Raw genomic sequence first — 12,569 nt, 5'->3', positions numbered from 1 at the left:
GTTTTTGGAGATATGCCTCTTGATTAAACTTAAAACATAAGCCATAACTATTAATTTAACCTGGGGTAGTGTTTGTAGAGGAATAAGACGGTGCTATTTTCCGGGTCTGCAGATTGTGAAGGAGCAAAAATGGCCTTTGCAGTGACATGTACTTCTTGTCAGATGTGGGAGTTTAAAGAGAGTTTAAGGATTACCGTGGATTATATCTGCCATAAATGCTGCTGGATGCGAATTGATCAGATTGAATGCATCAGTTAGAGAGACAGTTAGAAGTGATGAGGAATTTGCAACAGCATGTGATGGATGGCAGTTATAGGAAGGGGGAACAGTCTCAGATACAGTCACATAATGGGTTAACTCCAGAAAAGGTAAGAGAGGTAGGCAGCTAGTGCGTGAGTCGTTTGTGGATATACCCATTTCAATCAGGTATGCTGGTTTGGAAAATGTAGGGGGTGATGGGTTCTCAGGGGAACGTAGCATGAACCACCAAGTTTCTGGTATTGAGACCGGAATAGGAGGATAGAGCAGATGAATGCATGGCTGAGGAGCTGGTGTATGAGAGAAGGATTCATATTTTTGGATCATTGGAATCTCTTTTGGGGTAGAAGTGACCTGTACAAGAAGGACGGATTGCACCGAAATTGGAAGGGGACTAATATACTGGCAGAGAAATTTGCTAGAACTGCTTGGGAGGATTTAAACTAGTAAGGTGGGGGGTGGGGGGTCCCAGGGAGATAGTGAGAAAAGAGATCAATCTGAGATTGGCACAGTTGAGAACAGAAGTGAGTCAAACAGTCAGGGCAGGCAGGCAGGCTGAAGGTAGGACTAATAAATTAAACTGCATTCATTTCAATACAAGGGGGCTAAAAGAGAAGGCAGATGAACTCAAAGCATGGTTAGGAACATGGGACTGGGATATCATACCAATTACAGAAACATGGCTCAAGGATGGGCATGACTGGCAGCTTAATGTTCCAGGATACAAATGCTACAGGAAGGATAGAAAGGGAGGCAAGAGAGGAGGGGGAATGGCATATTTGATAAGGGACAGCATTACAGCTGTGCTGAGGGAGGATATTCCTGGAAATAGATCCAGGAAAGTATTTGGGTGGAACTGAGAGATAAGAAAGGGATGATAACCTTATTGGGATTTTATTATTGACTGCCTAATAGTCAGAGGGAAATTGAGAAACAAACTTGTAAGGAGATCTCAGCTATCGGTAAGAAAAACAGGGTAGTTATGGAAGGGGATTTTAACTTTCCAAACATAGACTGGGACTGCCATAGTGTTAAGAGTTTAGATGGAGAGGAATTTGTTAAGTGTATACAAGACAATTTTCTGAATCAGTATGTGGATATACCTACTAGAGAAGGTGCAAAACTTGACCTACTCTTGGGAAATAAGGCAGGGCAGGTGACTGAGGTGTCAGTGGGGGAGCACTTTGGGGCCAGCGACCGTAATTCTATTCATTTTAAAATAGTGATGGAAAAGGATAGACCAGATCTAAAAGTTGAAGTTCTAAATTGGAGAAAGACCAATTTTGACGGTATGAGGCAAGAACTTTCGAAAGCTAATTGGGGGCAGATGTTTGCAGGTAAAGGGACAGCTGGAAAACGGGAAGCCTTCAGAAATGAGATAACGAGAATCCAGAGAAAGTATATTCCTGTCAGGGTGAAAGGAAAGGCTGGTAGGTATAGGGAATGCTGGATGACTAAAGAAATTGAGGGTTTGGTTAAGAAAAGGAAGCATATGTCAGGTATAGACAGGATAAATCGCGTGAACCCTTAGAACAGTAGAAAGGAGGTAGGAGCATCCTTAAGCAGGAAATCAGTAAGGCAAAAAGGGGACATGAGATAGCTTTGGCAAATAGAATTAAGGAGATGCTAAAGAATTTTTACAAATACATAAAGGACGAAAGGGTAACTAGGGAGGGAATAGGGCCCCTCAAAGATCAGCAGGTGGCCTTCGTGCGGAGCTGCAGAAAATGGGGGAGATACTAAATGAGTATTTTGAATCAGTATTTACTGGGGAAAAGGATATGGAAGATATAGACTGTAGGGAAACAGATGGTGACATCTTGCAAAATGTCCAGATTACAGAGGAGCAAGTGCTGGATGCCGTGAAACACATAAAAGTGGATAAATCCCCAGGACCTGATCAGGTGTACCCGAGAACTCTGTGGGAAGCGAGAGAAGTGATTGCTGGGCCTCTTGCTGAGATATTTGTATCATCGATAGTCACAGGTGAGGTGCCAGAAGACTGGAGGTTGGCAAACGTGGTGCCACTGTTTAAGAAGGGCAGTAAGGACAAACCGGGGAACTATAGACCAGTGAGCCTGACCTCAGTGGTGGGCAAGTTGTTGGAGAGAATCCTGAGGGACAGGATGTACATGTATTTGGAGAGGCAAGGATTGATTAGGGATATTCAACATGGTTTTGTGCATGGGAAATCATGTCTCACAAACTTGATTGAGATTTTTGAGGAAGTAACAAAGAGGATTGATGAGGGCAAAGTGGTAGATGTGATCTATGTGGACTTCAATAAGGCATTTGACAAGGTTCCCCATGAGAGACTGATTAACAAGGTTAGAACTCATGGAATACAGGGAGAACTAGCCATTTGGATACAGAACTGGCTCAAAAGGCAGAAGACAGAGGGTGGTGGTGGAGGGTTGTTTTTCAGACTGCAGGCCTGTGACCAGTGGAGTGCCACAAGGATCAGTGCTGGTCCTCTACTTTGTGTCATTTACATAAATGATTTGAATGAGAGCATAAGAGGAACAGTTAGTAAGTTTGCAGATGATACCAAAATTAGAGGTGCAGTGGACAGCGAAGAGGGTTACCTCAGATTACAACAGGCTCTTGAGCAGATGGGCTAATGGGCAGAGAAATGGCAGATGGAGTTTAATTCAGATAAATGCGAGGTGCTGCATTTTGGGAAAGCAAATCCTTGCAGGATCTATGCACTTAATGGCAAGGTCCGAGGGAGTATTGCTGAACAAAAAGAGACCTTGGAGTGCAGGTTCATATCTCCTGAAAAGTGGGGTTGCAGGTAGATAGGATAGTGAAGACAGCATTTGGTATGCTTTCCTTTATCAGTCAGAGTATCGAGTACAGGAATTGGGAGGTCATGTTGCGACTGTACAGGACATTGGTTAGGCCACTGTTGGAACATTGTGTGCAATTCTGGTCTCCTTCCTATCGGGAAGATGTGGTGAAACTTGCCAGGGTTGAAGGATTTGAGCTTTAGGGAGAGGCTGAACAGGCTGGGGCTGTTTTCCCTGGAGCAACTGAGGCTGAGGGGTGACCTTACAGAGGTTTACAAAATTATGAGGGGCATGGATAGGGTAAATAGGCAAAGTCTCTTCCCTGGGATTGGGGAGTCCAGAACTAAAGGGCATAGGTTTAGGGTGAGAGGGGAAAGATATAAAAGAGACCTGAGGGGCAACTTTTTCTCGCAGAGAGTGGTACATGTATGGAATGAGCTGCCAGAGGAAGTGGTGGAGTCTGATACAATTGCAACATTTAAGAGGCATTTGGATGGGTATATGAATAGGAAGGGTTTGGAGGGATATGGGCCGGGTCCTGGCCGGCGGGACTAGATTGGGTTGGGATATCTAATCAGCATGGATGGATTGAACTGAAGGATCTATTTCCGTGCTGTACGTCTCTATGTACATAATTCTATTGGTTTTTAAATATTCATGGAAAAGGATAGACCAGGTCTAAAAGCTGAACAAAGGCTAATTTGTACGGTATGAAGCAAAAACTTTCAGAAGCTAATTGGGGGCAGATGTTCGCAGGAAAAGGAAGCCTTCAAAAATGACCTAATGGCAGTCCAGAGACAATATATTCCTGTTAGGGTGAAAGGAAAGGCTGGTAGGTGTAGGAAAAGCTGGATGACTAGAGAAAGAGAGGTTTTGGTTAAGAAAAAGGAGGAAACATATCAGGGAAAGACAGGAGAGATTGAATGAATCTTTTGAAGAGGATAAAGGCAGTAGGAGTATACTCGAGAGAGAAATCAGGAGAGCAAAAAAGGGGACATGAGATAACTTTGGCAAATAGGGTTAAGGAGAATCCAAAGAGTTTGTATAAATACATTAAGGACAGAAGGGTAACTGGGGAGAGAATAGGGCCCCTCAAAGATCAGCAAAGCATTTTATGTGCGGAACCACATGAGATGGGGGAGATAATAAACAAGCACTTTGCATCAGTGTTTACCAGGAGAAGGACAAGGAAGATATACAATGGGGGGAAGTAGATGGTGACATCTTGGAAAATGCCCATATTACTGAGGTGGTGGCAATGGATGTCTTGAAACATGAAAGTGGATCAATCCCCAGGACCTGATCACATGTAGCCTAGAACTCTGTGGGAAGCTGGGGAAGTGACTGCTGGGCCCCTTGCTGAGATTTGTATCAGTGATATTCACAAGTGAGGTGCTAGAAGACTGGAGGTTCACTAACATGGTTCCACTATTTAAGAAAGGTGATAAGTAAAAATCAGTGAACTATAGACAGGTGAGCCTGACATCAGTGATGGGCAAGCTGTTGGAGGGAATCTTGAGGATTTACATTTACTTGGAAAGGCAAGGACTGATTAGGGATAGTCAGAATGGCTTTGTGCATGAGAAATCATGTGTCTCGAACTTGATTGAGTAACAAAGAGATTGATGGAGGCAGAGCAGTAGACTTGATCTATATGGACTTCAGTAAGGTGTTTGACAAGGTTCCTCATGGCAGGCTGGTTACCAAGGTTAGATTTCATGGAAAACAGGGAGAACAAGCGATTTGGATAAAGAACTGGCTCGAAGGTAAAAGACAGAGGGTGGAGGTAGAGGGTTAGAGTGGAGGCCTGTAACCATTGGTGTGCCACAAGAATTGGTGCTGGATCCACTGCTTTTCACTATTTATGTAAAATGATTTGGATGTGAACATCGGAGGTATCGTAAATAAGTTTGTAGATGACACAAAAATTGGAGGTGTCGTGGACGTTGAAGATTAACTCGAGTACAACGGGATCTCGATCAGATGGGCCAACAGGCTGAGTGGTGGCAGATGGAGTTTAAGTTAGATAAATGTGAAGTGCTGCATTTTGGAAAAGCAAATCAAAACAGGATTTATACACTTAATGGTAAGGTTTATGGAGTATTACTGAACAAAGACCTTCGAACGCAGATTCATAACCCCTTGAATGTCAAGTCACAGGTAGATAGGATAGTGAAAGTGTCTTTCCTTCTTTGATCAGAGTACTGAGTATAGGAGTTGGGAGGTCATGTTGCGGCTGTACAGGACATTGGTTAGGTCACTTTTGGTATATTGCTTGCAATTCTTGTCTTCTTCCTGTTGTGAAACTTGAAAGGGTTCAGAAATAATTTACAAGCATATTGCCAGGGTTGGAAGTTTTGAGCTAATGGGAGAGGCTGAAACGGCTGGAGTTCTTTTCCCTTGAGCATCGGAGGCTGAGGACTGACCTTATAGAGGTTTATAAAATCATGACAGACATGGATAGGATAAACTTTTCCCTGGGGTGGGGCACTCCAGAACTAGAGGGCATAGGTTTAGGAAAGATACAAAAGGGACCTAAGGGACATTTTTTTTTCCACAGTGGGTAGTGAGTGCGTGGAATGAATTGCCAGAGGAAGTGGTTTGGCTTTAAATACCATGTCACCTAAACTGCTGACTTCTATGACATTACATCTCCCCACATTTAACAAGATTACAAAATACAGCATTTAAAAGGCATCTAGATAGGTATATGAATAGGAAGGGTAATGAGGGATATATGCCAAGTGCTGGCAAATAGGACTAGATTAGTTCAGGATATCTGGTCAGTATGGACAAGTTGTACCGATAAGTCTATTTCCATGCTGTACATCTCTATGACTATGCAGGCAGGGTAAGAAGACTTGCCTTCAACGTTCAGACCTTTTCACATAGAGGTTAAGACATTATGTTGAGATTGTACAGGAAGTTGGTAAGACCTCTTCTCGAGTATTATATTCAATCTGGTCACCGTGTTTTAGGAATGATATTTTTAAACTGGAGTGGGGTCTGAAGAGATTTACAAGGATGTTGCCGAAAATGAAGGGTTTGAGTTCTAAGTTGAGGCCATGTATGCTATGATGTTTCTCACTTGAGCATATAAGGGTTTATAAAATCATGTGGGACATAGATCAGGTAAATAGCAAGTATCTTTTTCCCAGAAGAGGGGAATTTAAATTTTTTTAAAGGGGTAGAGGAAGAAAATTTTTAAAACAGACAAGGGCTTTCTTTTTTTTAAAAAAATACATGGTGTGGAATGAACTTCCAGAGGAAGTGGTGGATACATGTACAGTTATAATGTTTAAAAGACTTTTGGATAATTAGATGAATAGGAAAGGTTTGGAGGGATATGGGCCATGTGTTGGCAGGTGGGACTAGTTTAGTTTGGGATTACAGTCAACATGAACTGGTTAGATTGAAGTGTCTGTTTCTATGCTATATGTAGACTCTGTGACTGACTCTAAGCCATCAAGGATAGAGCTGTGTTTGCAACTTAGTATAGTATAAAACAGGATATACAAGGCAGAATGAGGGGCTGGCAAGTGGAAGATAGAAGGCCAGCAAAGACAGCAATGGGAGTGAGAGATTGGAAGTGATGTTGACAGTTTCAAAAGTTGATACACTAAGTTTGCACAGGATTAGGTTTTTTTTTGGGTGGGGAGAAGTAATGTCATAGAAGTCAGCATTATAGGTAATGATATGGTATTTAAAGCCAAACCTAATTTTGCCCAATTGATCAAGGAGGACGACAGAATCAGTGGTTAAAAACTTGACAGGAGTATTTTCATTTTGACAATGCGAGGGAGAGGCTGGGATATTTTTTCACTGGGATGCAGAAGATTGAGGGTGGACCTTATAGAGGTTTATAAAATCATGAGGGGTATAGATATGGTGAATAGCAACTGTCTTTTCCCCAGGGTAGCAGCATTAAAAACTAGAGATTATATTTTTAAGGTGAGGGAAGATAGATTTTAAATGGACTGGAGGGGCAACGTTTTCCACAAAGGGATTTGTATATGAAATGAACTGCCAGATGCAGGTACAGTTACAACATTTAAAAGACACTTGAAAAATATATTAATAGGAAAGCTTTAAAAGGATATGAGCCAAACTCAGGCAAATGGGACTAGTCTAGTTTGGGCAATTTGATCAACATGGACAAGTTGGACCAAGGAGTCTGTTTCCATGTTGCATGTCTCTATGAAGCTAAGGAGCTTGTGAATCAACCAAGACTTGATGCCAGCCAGAACAATTGACAGAATAAAAACAGACACAAATAAAAATAGCGATGGAGGTGCATAGCTCAATATTTTTATACACATTTTTGTATCTAACTCAAAAGCAGGTGAGGATAGATCCTTGGGCAGTTAAACAGAAACCATGACTTGAACTATGCTGGCTGATTTTGGATTGATATACACCATAATAAGTTATTTTGCCTAAAGTTTTGCTACTGTAATGTAATTAATTTAAAAATTAATGAATTAGTAACATGATGATTACAAAATCCAACAAACATGTTTCATTTAGAACATTCATTCTGTTTACAGTCTGGAGTGGATATTTTGCTCAATGGGAAGTATAATAATTCAATATTTTCCGTGAGGGAAAGCATTTATAATGGAAATTTACATATCTTTACTGATTGTATACAAGCACTACAGCTATTGAGAAGGATCAAGTTACAGCATTAAGGTGATGCAAATTTGATAACCTAACAAATTACCATCAGCAACACTGAACTAACTAAATTAAGCAAGAACATACTTGCACTCACTATATTTTAAGGATATGGCAACCTTCAATTGGTCCCACCAAAACAGACTTGTCAAGTACATTACTGTCATATTATACAGATCAAAATGATGTAACCAGCTTAATTTTAACTACAAAACCAGATGAAGCCATGAAATGGAAGCAGCTTGAAAAGTAACATCGAATACAAAATATTATTTGTATTTTTATTATATTTTTTAAAACAGCCATAGTTATTATTTGTGACAGAGCTATATAAATGTTTTTCCATGTATTTCTCTTGTTATTAAGAAATCAAACTTACTAATGCAAGCAAAATCAATCCAATTCATATTCACATAGATGCAAAGAGTGATCATTCTAAATCTTCTTTGCAGACAGCACTTTACTTTATTTCAACACCATCTTAAAAAAGAGATCACAAAAGGCACGGTGCACAACTCTGCATACACATAGCTTAGAAAGCACATTAACTGCAATGCATCCTGTAAATGCTAATATCCCTAAGTTTCCAGAATGCATCAGTGCCACTCAGCAGTATTGAGACAGACATTTTTATTTAACAGCTCTTCTCTCAAAATTAGTTGAAGAAAAGCTAGAAAGCAAACCTGAACACGTTCTATTAAGAAAACTTGTTCGGACATCATTTGGGGAAAAAAAAAGAGCAAATATGCACAATCCATGTACTTACTGCAAGAGCAAATACTTGTAATCCTTTGAATCCACACTAACCTCAAGTGTAAGAGTCCCCTTTCAAAATAGAGGAAAAGAACTTGCCCTCATTTAACTCCTGTTATAATTAATAGACAATTACATTTGCCATTGTTTAAAACCATAAAAGCAAATAAGTCCCTTGTTATTTCTAAACAAGGTCTATATTATTCATGGCTGAAAATATGTTGCTAGAAAAGCGCAGCAGGTCAGGCAGCATTCAAGGAGCAGGAGAGTCGATGTTTCGGGCATGAGCCCTTCTTCAGGAATGGAGATGACCTGGGGTGTGCAGTGAGAGAGGGAGCAAGAGAGCTTCTTCAAGGAAGGCATCCTTGCAAGAGGATTCGCAGTGGGATAAAATCTTCTAGGAGAAAGTGAGGACTGCAGATGCTGGAGATCAGAGCTGAAAATGTGTTGCTGGAAAAGTGCAGCAGGTCAGGCAGCATCCAAGGAGCAGGAGAGTCGACGTTTCGAGCATGAGCCCTTCTTCAGGAATCTTTCTATATTATTCATGCAAATTCTTAAGTGTCATGAATACTGCAAGACCATGAATCTTAGGAACAGAAGTCAGCCATTTAGCCCATCAAGTCTGCTCTGTCATTTAATGAGATAATAGCAGATTTGATAATCCTCAACTCCACTTGCCTGTCATCTGTCTTCGATTCCCCTACCGATTAAAAATCTGTCCATCTCAGTATTAAACACGCGCAACCATCCAGCCTCTGCAATCCCCTGTAGCAAGGAATTCCACAGACTCACTAACCTTTCAGAAGAAATTCCAGCTCATCTGTGTCTTAAGTGGATGACCCCATACTAAGATTCTGTCCTCTGGCTTGAAACAACTCTCCTGAGTGTGAAATCTTGCTGCATCTACTCTGTCATGCCTCCTGAGAACCTCTTGTTTCAGGAAGGTCTCCTCTCATGCTTCTAAATTCCCACAAGTACAAGCCTGACCTGCTCAACTACTCCTCAAAACAAACCCTCCAAACTGTATATCACTGTTAATGGACTGCTTCCAATGCCAGTAAATATTTCTTTAGACAAGGAGACCAAAGATCTTCACAGTATTCTATTTTATGACCTAATCAGGGCTTTGTACAGCTTTAGCAAAACTTCCCTATTTTTATGCTCCATTCTTTTGAAATAAAGGCAAATATTTAAATTTGTTTTCCCAATTATGTGCTGAAGATAGATGCTAGCTTGAGATTCAAGCCCCAGGATCTCCAAATCCCTCTGTGCTAAAGCTTTCTGCAGCCCTTCTCCATTTAAAAAAAATCAATTTCTCTTTTTTCCTGCCAAAACACATAACCTTACATTTACCCATATTATATTCCATTTTCCAAGTTTTTTGCCCATAGCTCTCTGTAGACTGCCATCCTAACCTTCCTACCTATTTTTATGTCATCTGCAAACACTGAGAGTACATTCATTTCCCTAATACAAATCATTAAAATTCACTGTAAATAACTGTCGCTACAACACTGATCACTGTGGCACACCACTAGCTACAGGTCGCCATCCTGAGAGTGCCACCCTATCCTTTTCTCAAATCTGTCTTCTATTCCAAACAAGAACAGAAAGTGGTTGGAGAAACCAGGTCTGGCAACATCAGTGGGGAGAAAGTTAATGTTTAAAATCTACTGACCCTTTTTATGATTGCACATAAGATAGGGTAGCATACATCTTATAAATATATTAACTTTTCCTAGCTATCAGTTTTTGTTTTGTTTCAGATTTCCAGTATACACAGTTTTGTTTTATTTCTATCTTCTATTAGCCAATTTTCAAGCCATGCTAACACAGTCGTGCCAACATTTTAGATCTACTGGTTGCCCTTCATTGACCCTGCACGAAGTATTCTAACCAAATTGTTAAGTATGCTTTCCCTTTCTTGAAGCCATGCTGACTCTGCTTGATTATATAATTCTAAATAAGCTGTCACATCCTTTATAACCAACTCCAGCATTTCCAAAATGACAGGATTTAAGCTAACTGGCTTATTAATTACCTGTTTTACATATCATACTTACGAAGTCGCCCTAAACTTTGGGTCAATTACGCTATTCAATGGCGAGCTTTCCATCCAATTCCACTGACTCTTTTTTTGGCTAGGGTTCCTTGATGCCACAAAATGCCTAATTTTGTATTAACATCAAAGCTTTACGCTTTCACCACACCTCTTACACATCAGGATATACGTCCACCTGGAAAACTGCAAATTTCTAAGATACCAATGTGTATACCTTGTATTTCGCCTTGTGGATCTTTATAAAACCATTTCATAGCAGCATCATGTGTCAATGGCATGGAGGCAGCTTTAGTTCGTTTATCCTGAATTTGTGTTGACAGTCTTTCATCATCTAAGGCATTATCCTGCAATGATGCTACCATCTTTTCGGCTTCCTGAATGGGAGAAATTATATTTTCATTATGTAAAATAGTGACCTGTAACCAGAGTTCCGTTAAATCTCTTGAACAGACAGATATTTTTGATTATTCAAGTCAGCATCACTTGTACATTTTACCATAAGCTCTCATACACCCATGCAGTTCCAAAGAAGTACAACTTCTGCTCCTCTTTCCAAGAACAGCTGCAATCAGACATAATGAAACCATCTGAATTTCTTGCTTTTTTCCCCCAAATATCAGTTTTCCTAATGTATATTTGAAATGATACAGGTGAATGAGCTTTCCTTCCTTGGTACCATACTTGAGAGTTCCAACAGGGGGTTCTGCATTGCTTTCTATTAGAAATGTCTTAGCTAGTCAGCAAACGCACTGGGATTCTTACTGTTCCACATGCTATAAGACTGGCCTTGCTGTCAACACATACAGAGGGTCCTAAGCCATTTGTTCACTGTGCAAACTAGATGCTGAAATAGGTTGTGACAAAGCCATCCTTTTGGAGAATCTGATCGGATCATTTTGCACTTGATATCACACAAACTCATTAAAGGCACTGACAGCCAATTTAGGCTTGTCAGTCAGGCTTGCAAGGTAGTGCATACAAATGTACTGGAAACAATATATAATAAACACAAAGGGCACTGTTTTTTGCTGCGTCTGTGAAATGCAAAAATAAGTGACAGTCATTTAATAGCTTATTTCTCAAAGCAATGTCTGACCAGAATCAACATCCCTAGAAGTTAACTGTAAATCAGCATTATTGCGTGCAGTCTTCGTGGCAATACCTCTAACAGAGTTCATTTACCAATCAACACACTCCTCTCATGTAGTATAAATGTCAATTTTCCCTGGAATTGATATTCTTGATACATTTCCTGAAGAGCACAAGATGAAAAGCTTCAACAATTTTTTTTTCCTAGCAATACTCAGGTTCTGTTTTACCAAAGTACATAATTCATTGTACAATATTTGTTTAAGCCCCAAGTTGCAGTAAAAGGTACAGTACAGAAATTCCATAAGTATGTAAATAATATTCTCTATCATTCCAAATTGGCACTGTGGACTATGTTCACTTAGAATATGAGATGTACAAGAGAAAAATAATTGCACTTTTGGTCCAGAAGTTTGCTGTTGAATTACAGAAACTAGAGTGAGTAATTTCACAATCCTGCTGTATACCTGCTCAAGATGTTTTAGCCCTTCATCGTCATCATTATCCTGAGGTATGTTCCGGTTTGCAACGGCTGTGATCTTGGGTGAAGGCGATGCCGTAGTTGTAGTTGTAGCAGCAGTAGTAGTATTAGTGCTATTAACAGATGGAATTAAAGGTTTTTGATAAGGGGCTGAGGTATCCATCACTGGAACACAAAAGATTTTATATGGATTATCAATGTCAAAATTAACCAAACACAAACACTAATTTCATTCTTGGTCAAATAAGAAACATTCTAAAAGATTAGAAAAAACACTTTCCATTCGGATTGTTACAAAACCTTCCAGAGATTGGTTACAGCTGCATTTAACTTTCTATATGTTGCAGATGTGTCTAAGCTGTTGAACATCAATATACAGTAATACTGAAAGCAATTTATTCTTCGAACAGATCACTTTACATCAAATTCAAGCCTAAAGTACAATATACTAATTAAATTC

General features: G+C 40.0%; 1 protein-coding gene across 1 annotated transcript in view; it reads right to left on the bottom strand.

The window, feature by feature from the left end:
* The window catches only part of gigyf2 (GRB10 interacting GYF protein 2), a 220,117-nt gene that overhangs the window by 52,140 nt on the left and 155,408 nt on the right, over nucleotides 1–12,569 (bottom strand). The window contains exons 13-14 of the mRNA XM_060834883.1: nucleotides 12,096–12,274; nucleotides 10,754–10,913 (exon numbers count right to left, since the gene is read on the bottom strand). Coding sequence (XP_060690866.1) covers nucleotides 10,754–10,913; nucleotides 12,096–12,274 — 339 coding nt within the window. The remainder of the gene's footprint in view (nucleotides 1–10,753; nucleotides 10,914–12,095; nucleotides 12,275–12,569) is intronic.

This window comes from Hemiscyllium ocellatum, chromosome 13, assembly GCF_020745735.1.
Source record: "Hemiscyllium ocellatum isolate sHemOce1 chromosome 13, sHemOce1.pat.X.cur, whole genome shotgun sequence".
Classification (NCBI taxonomy): domain Eukaryota; kingdom Metazoa; phylum Chordata; class Chondrichthyes; order Orectolobiformes; family Hemiscylliidae; genus Hemiscyllium; species Hemiscyllium ocellatum.
Note: the sequence above shows the minus strand (reverse complement) of the source record. Positions and strands in the feature narration are given on the sequence as shown.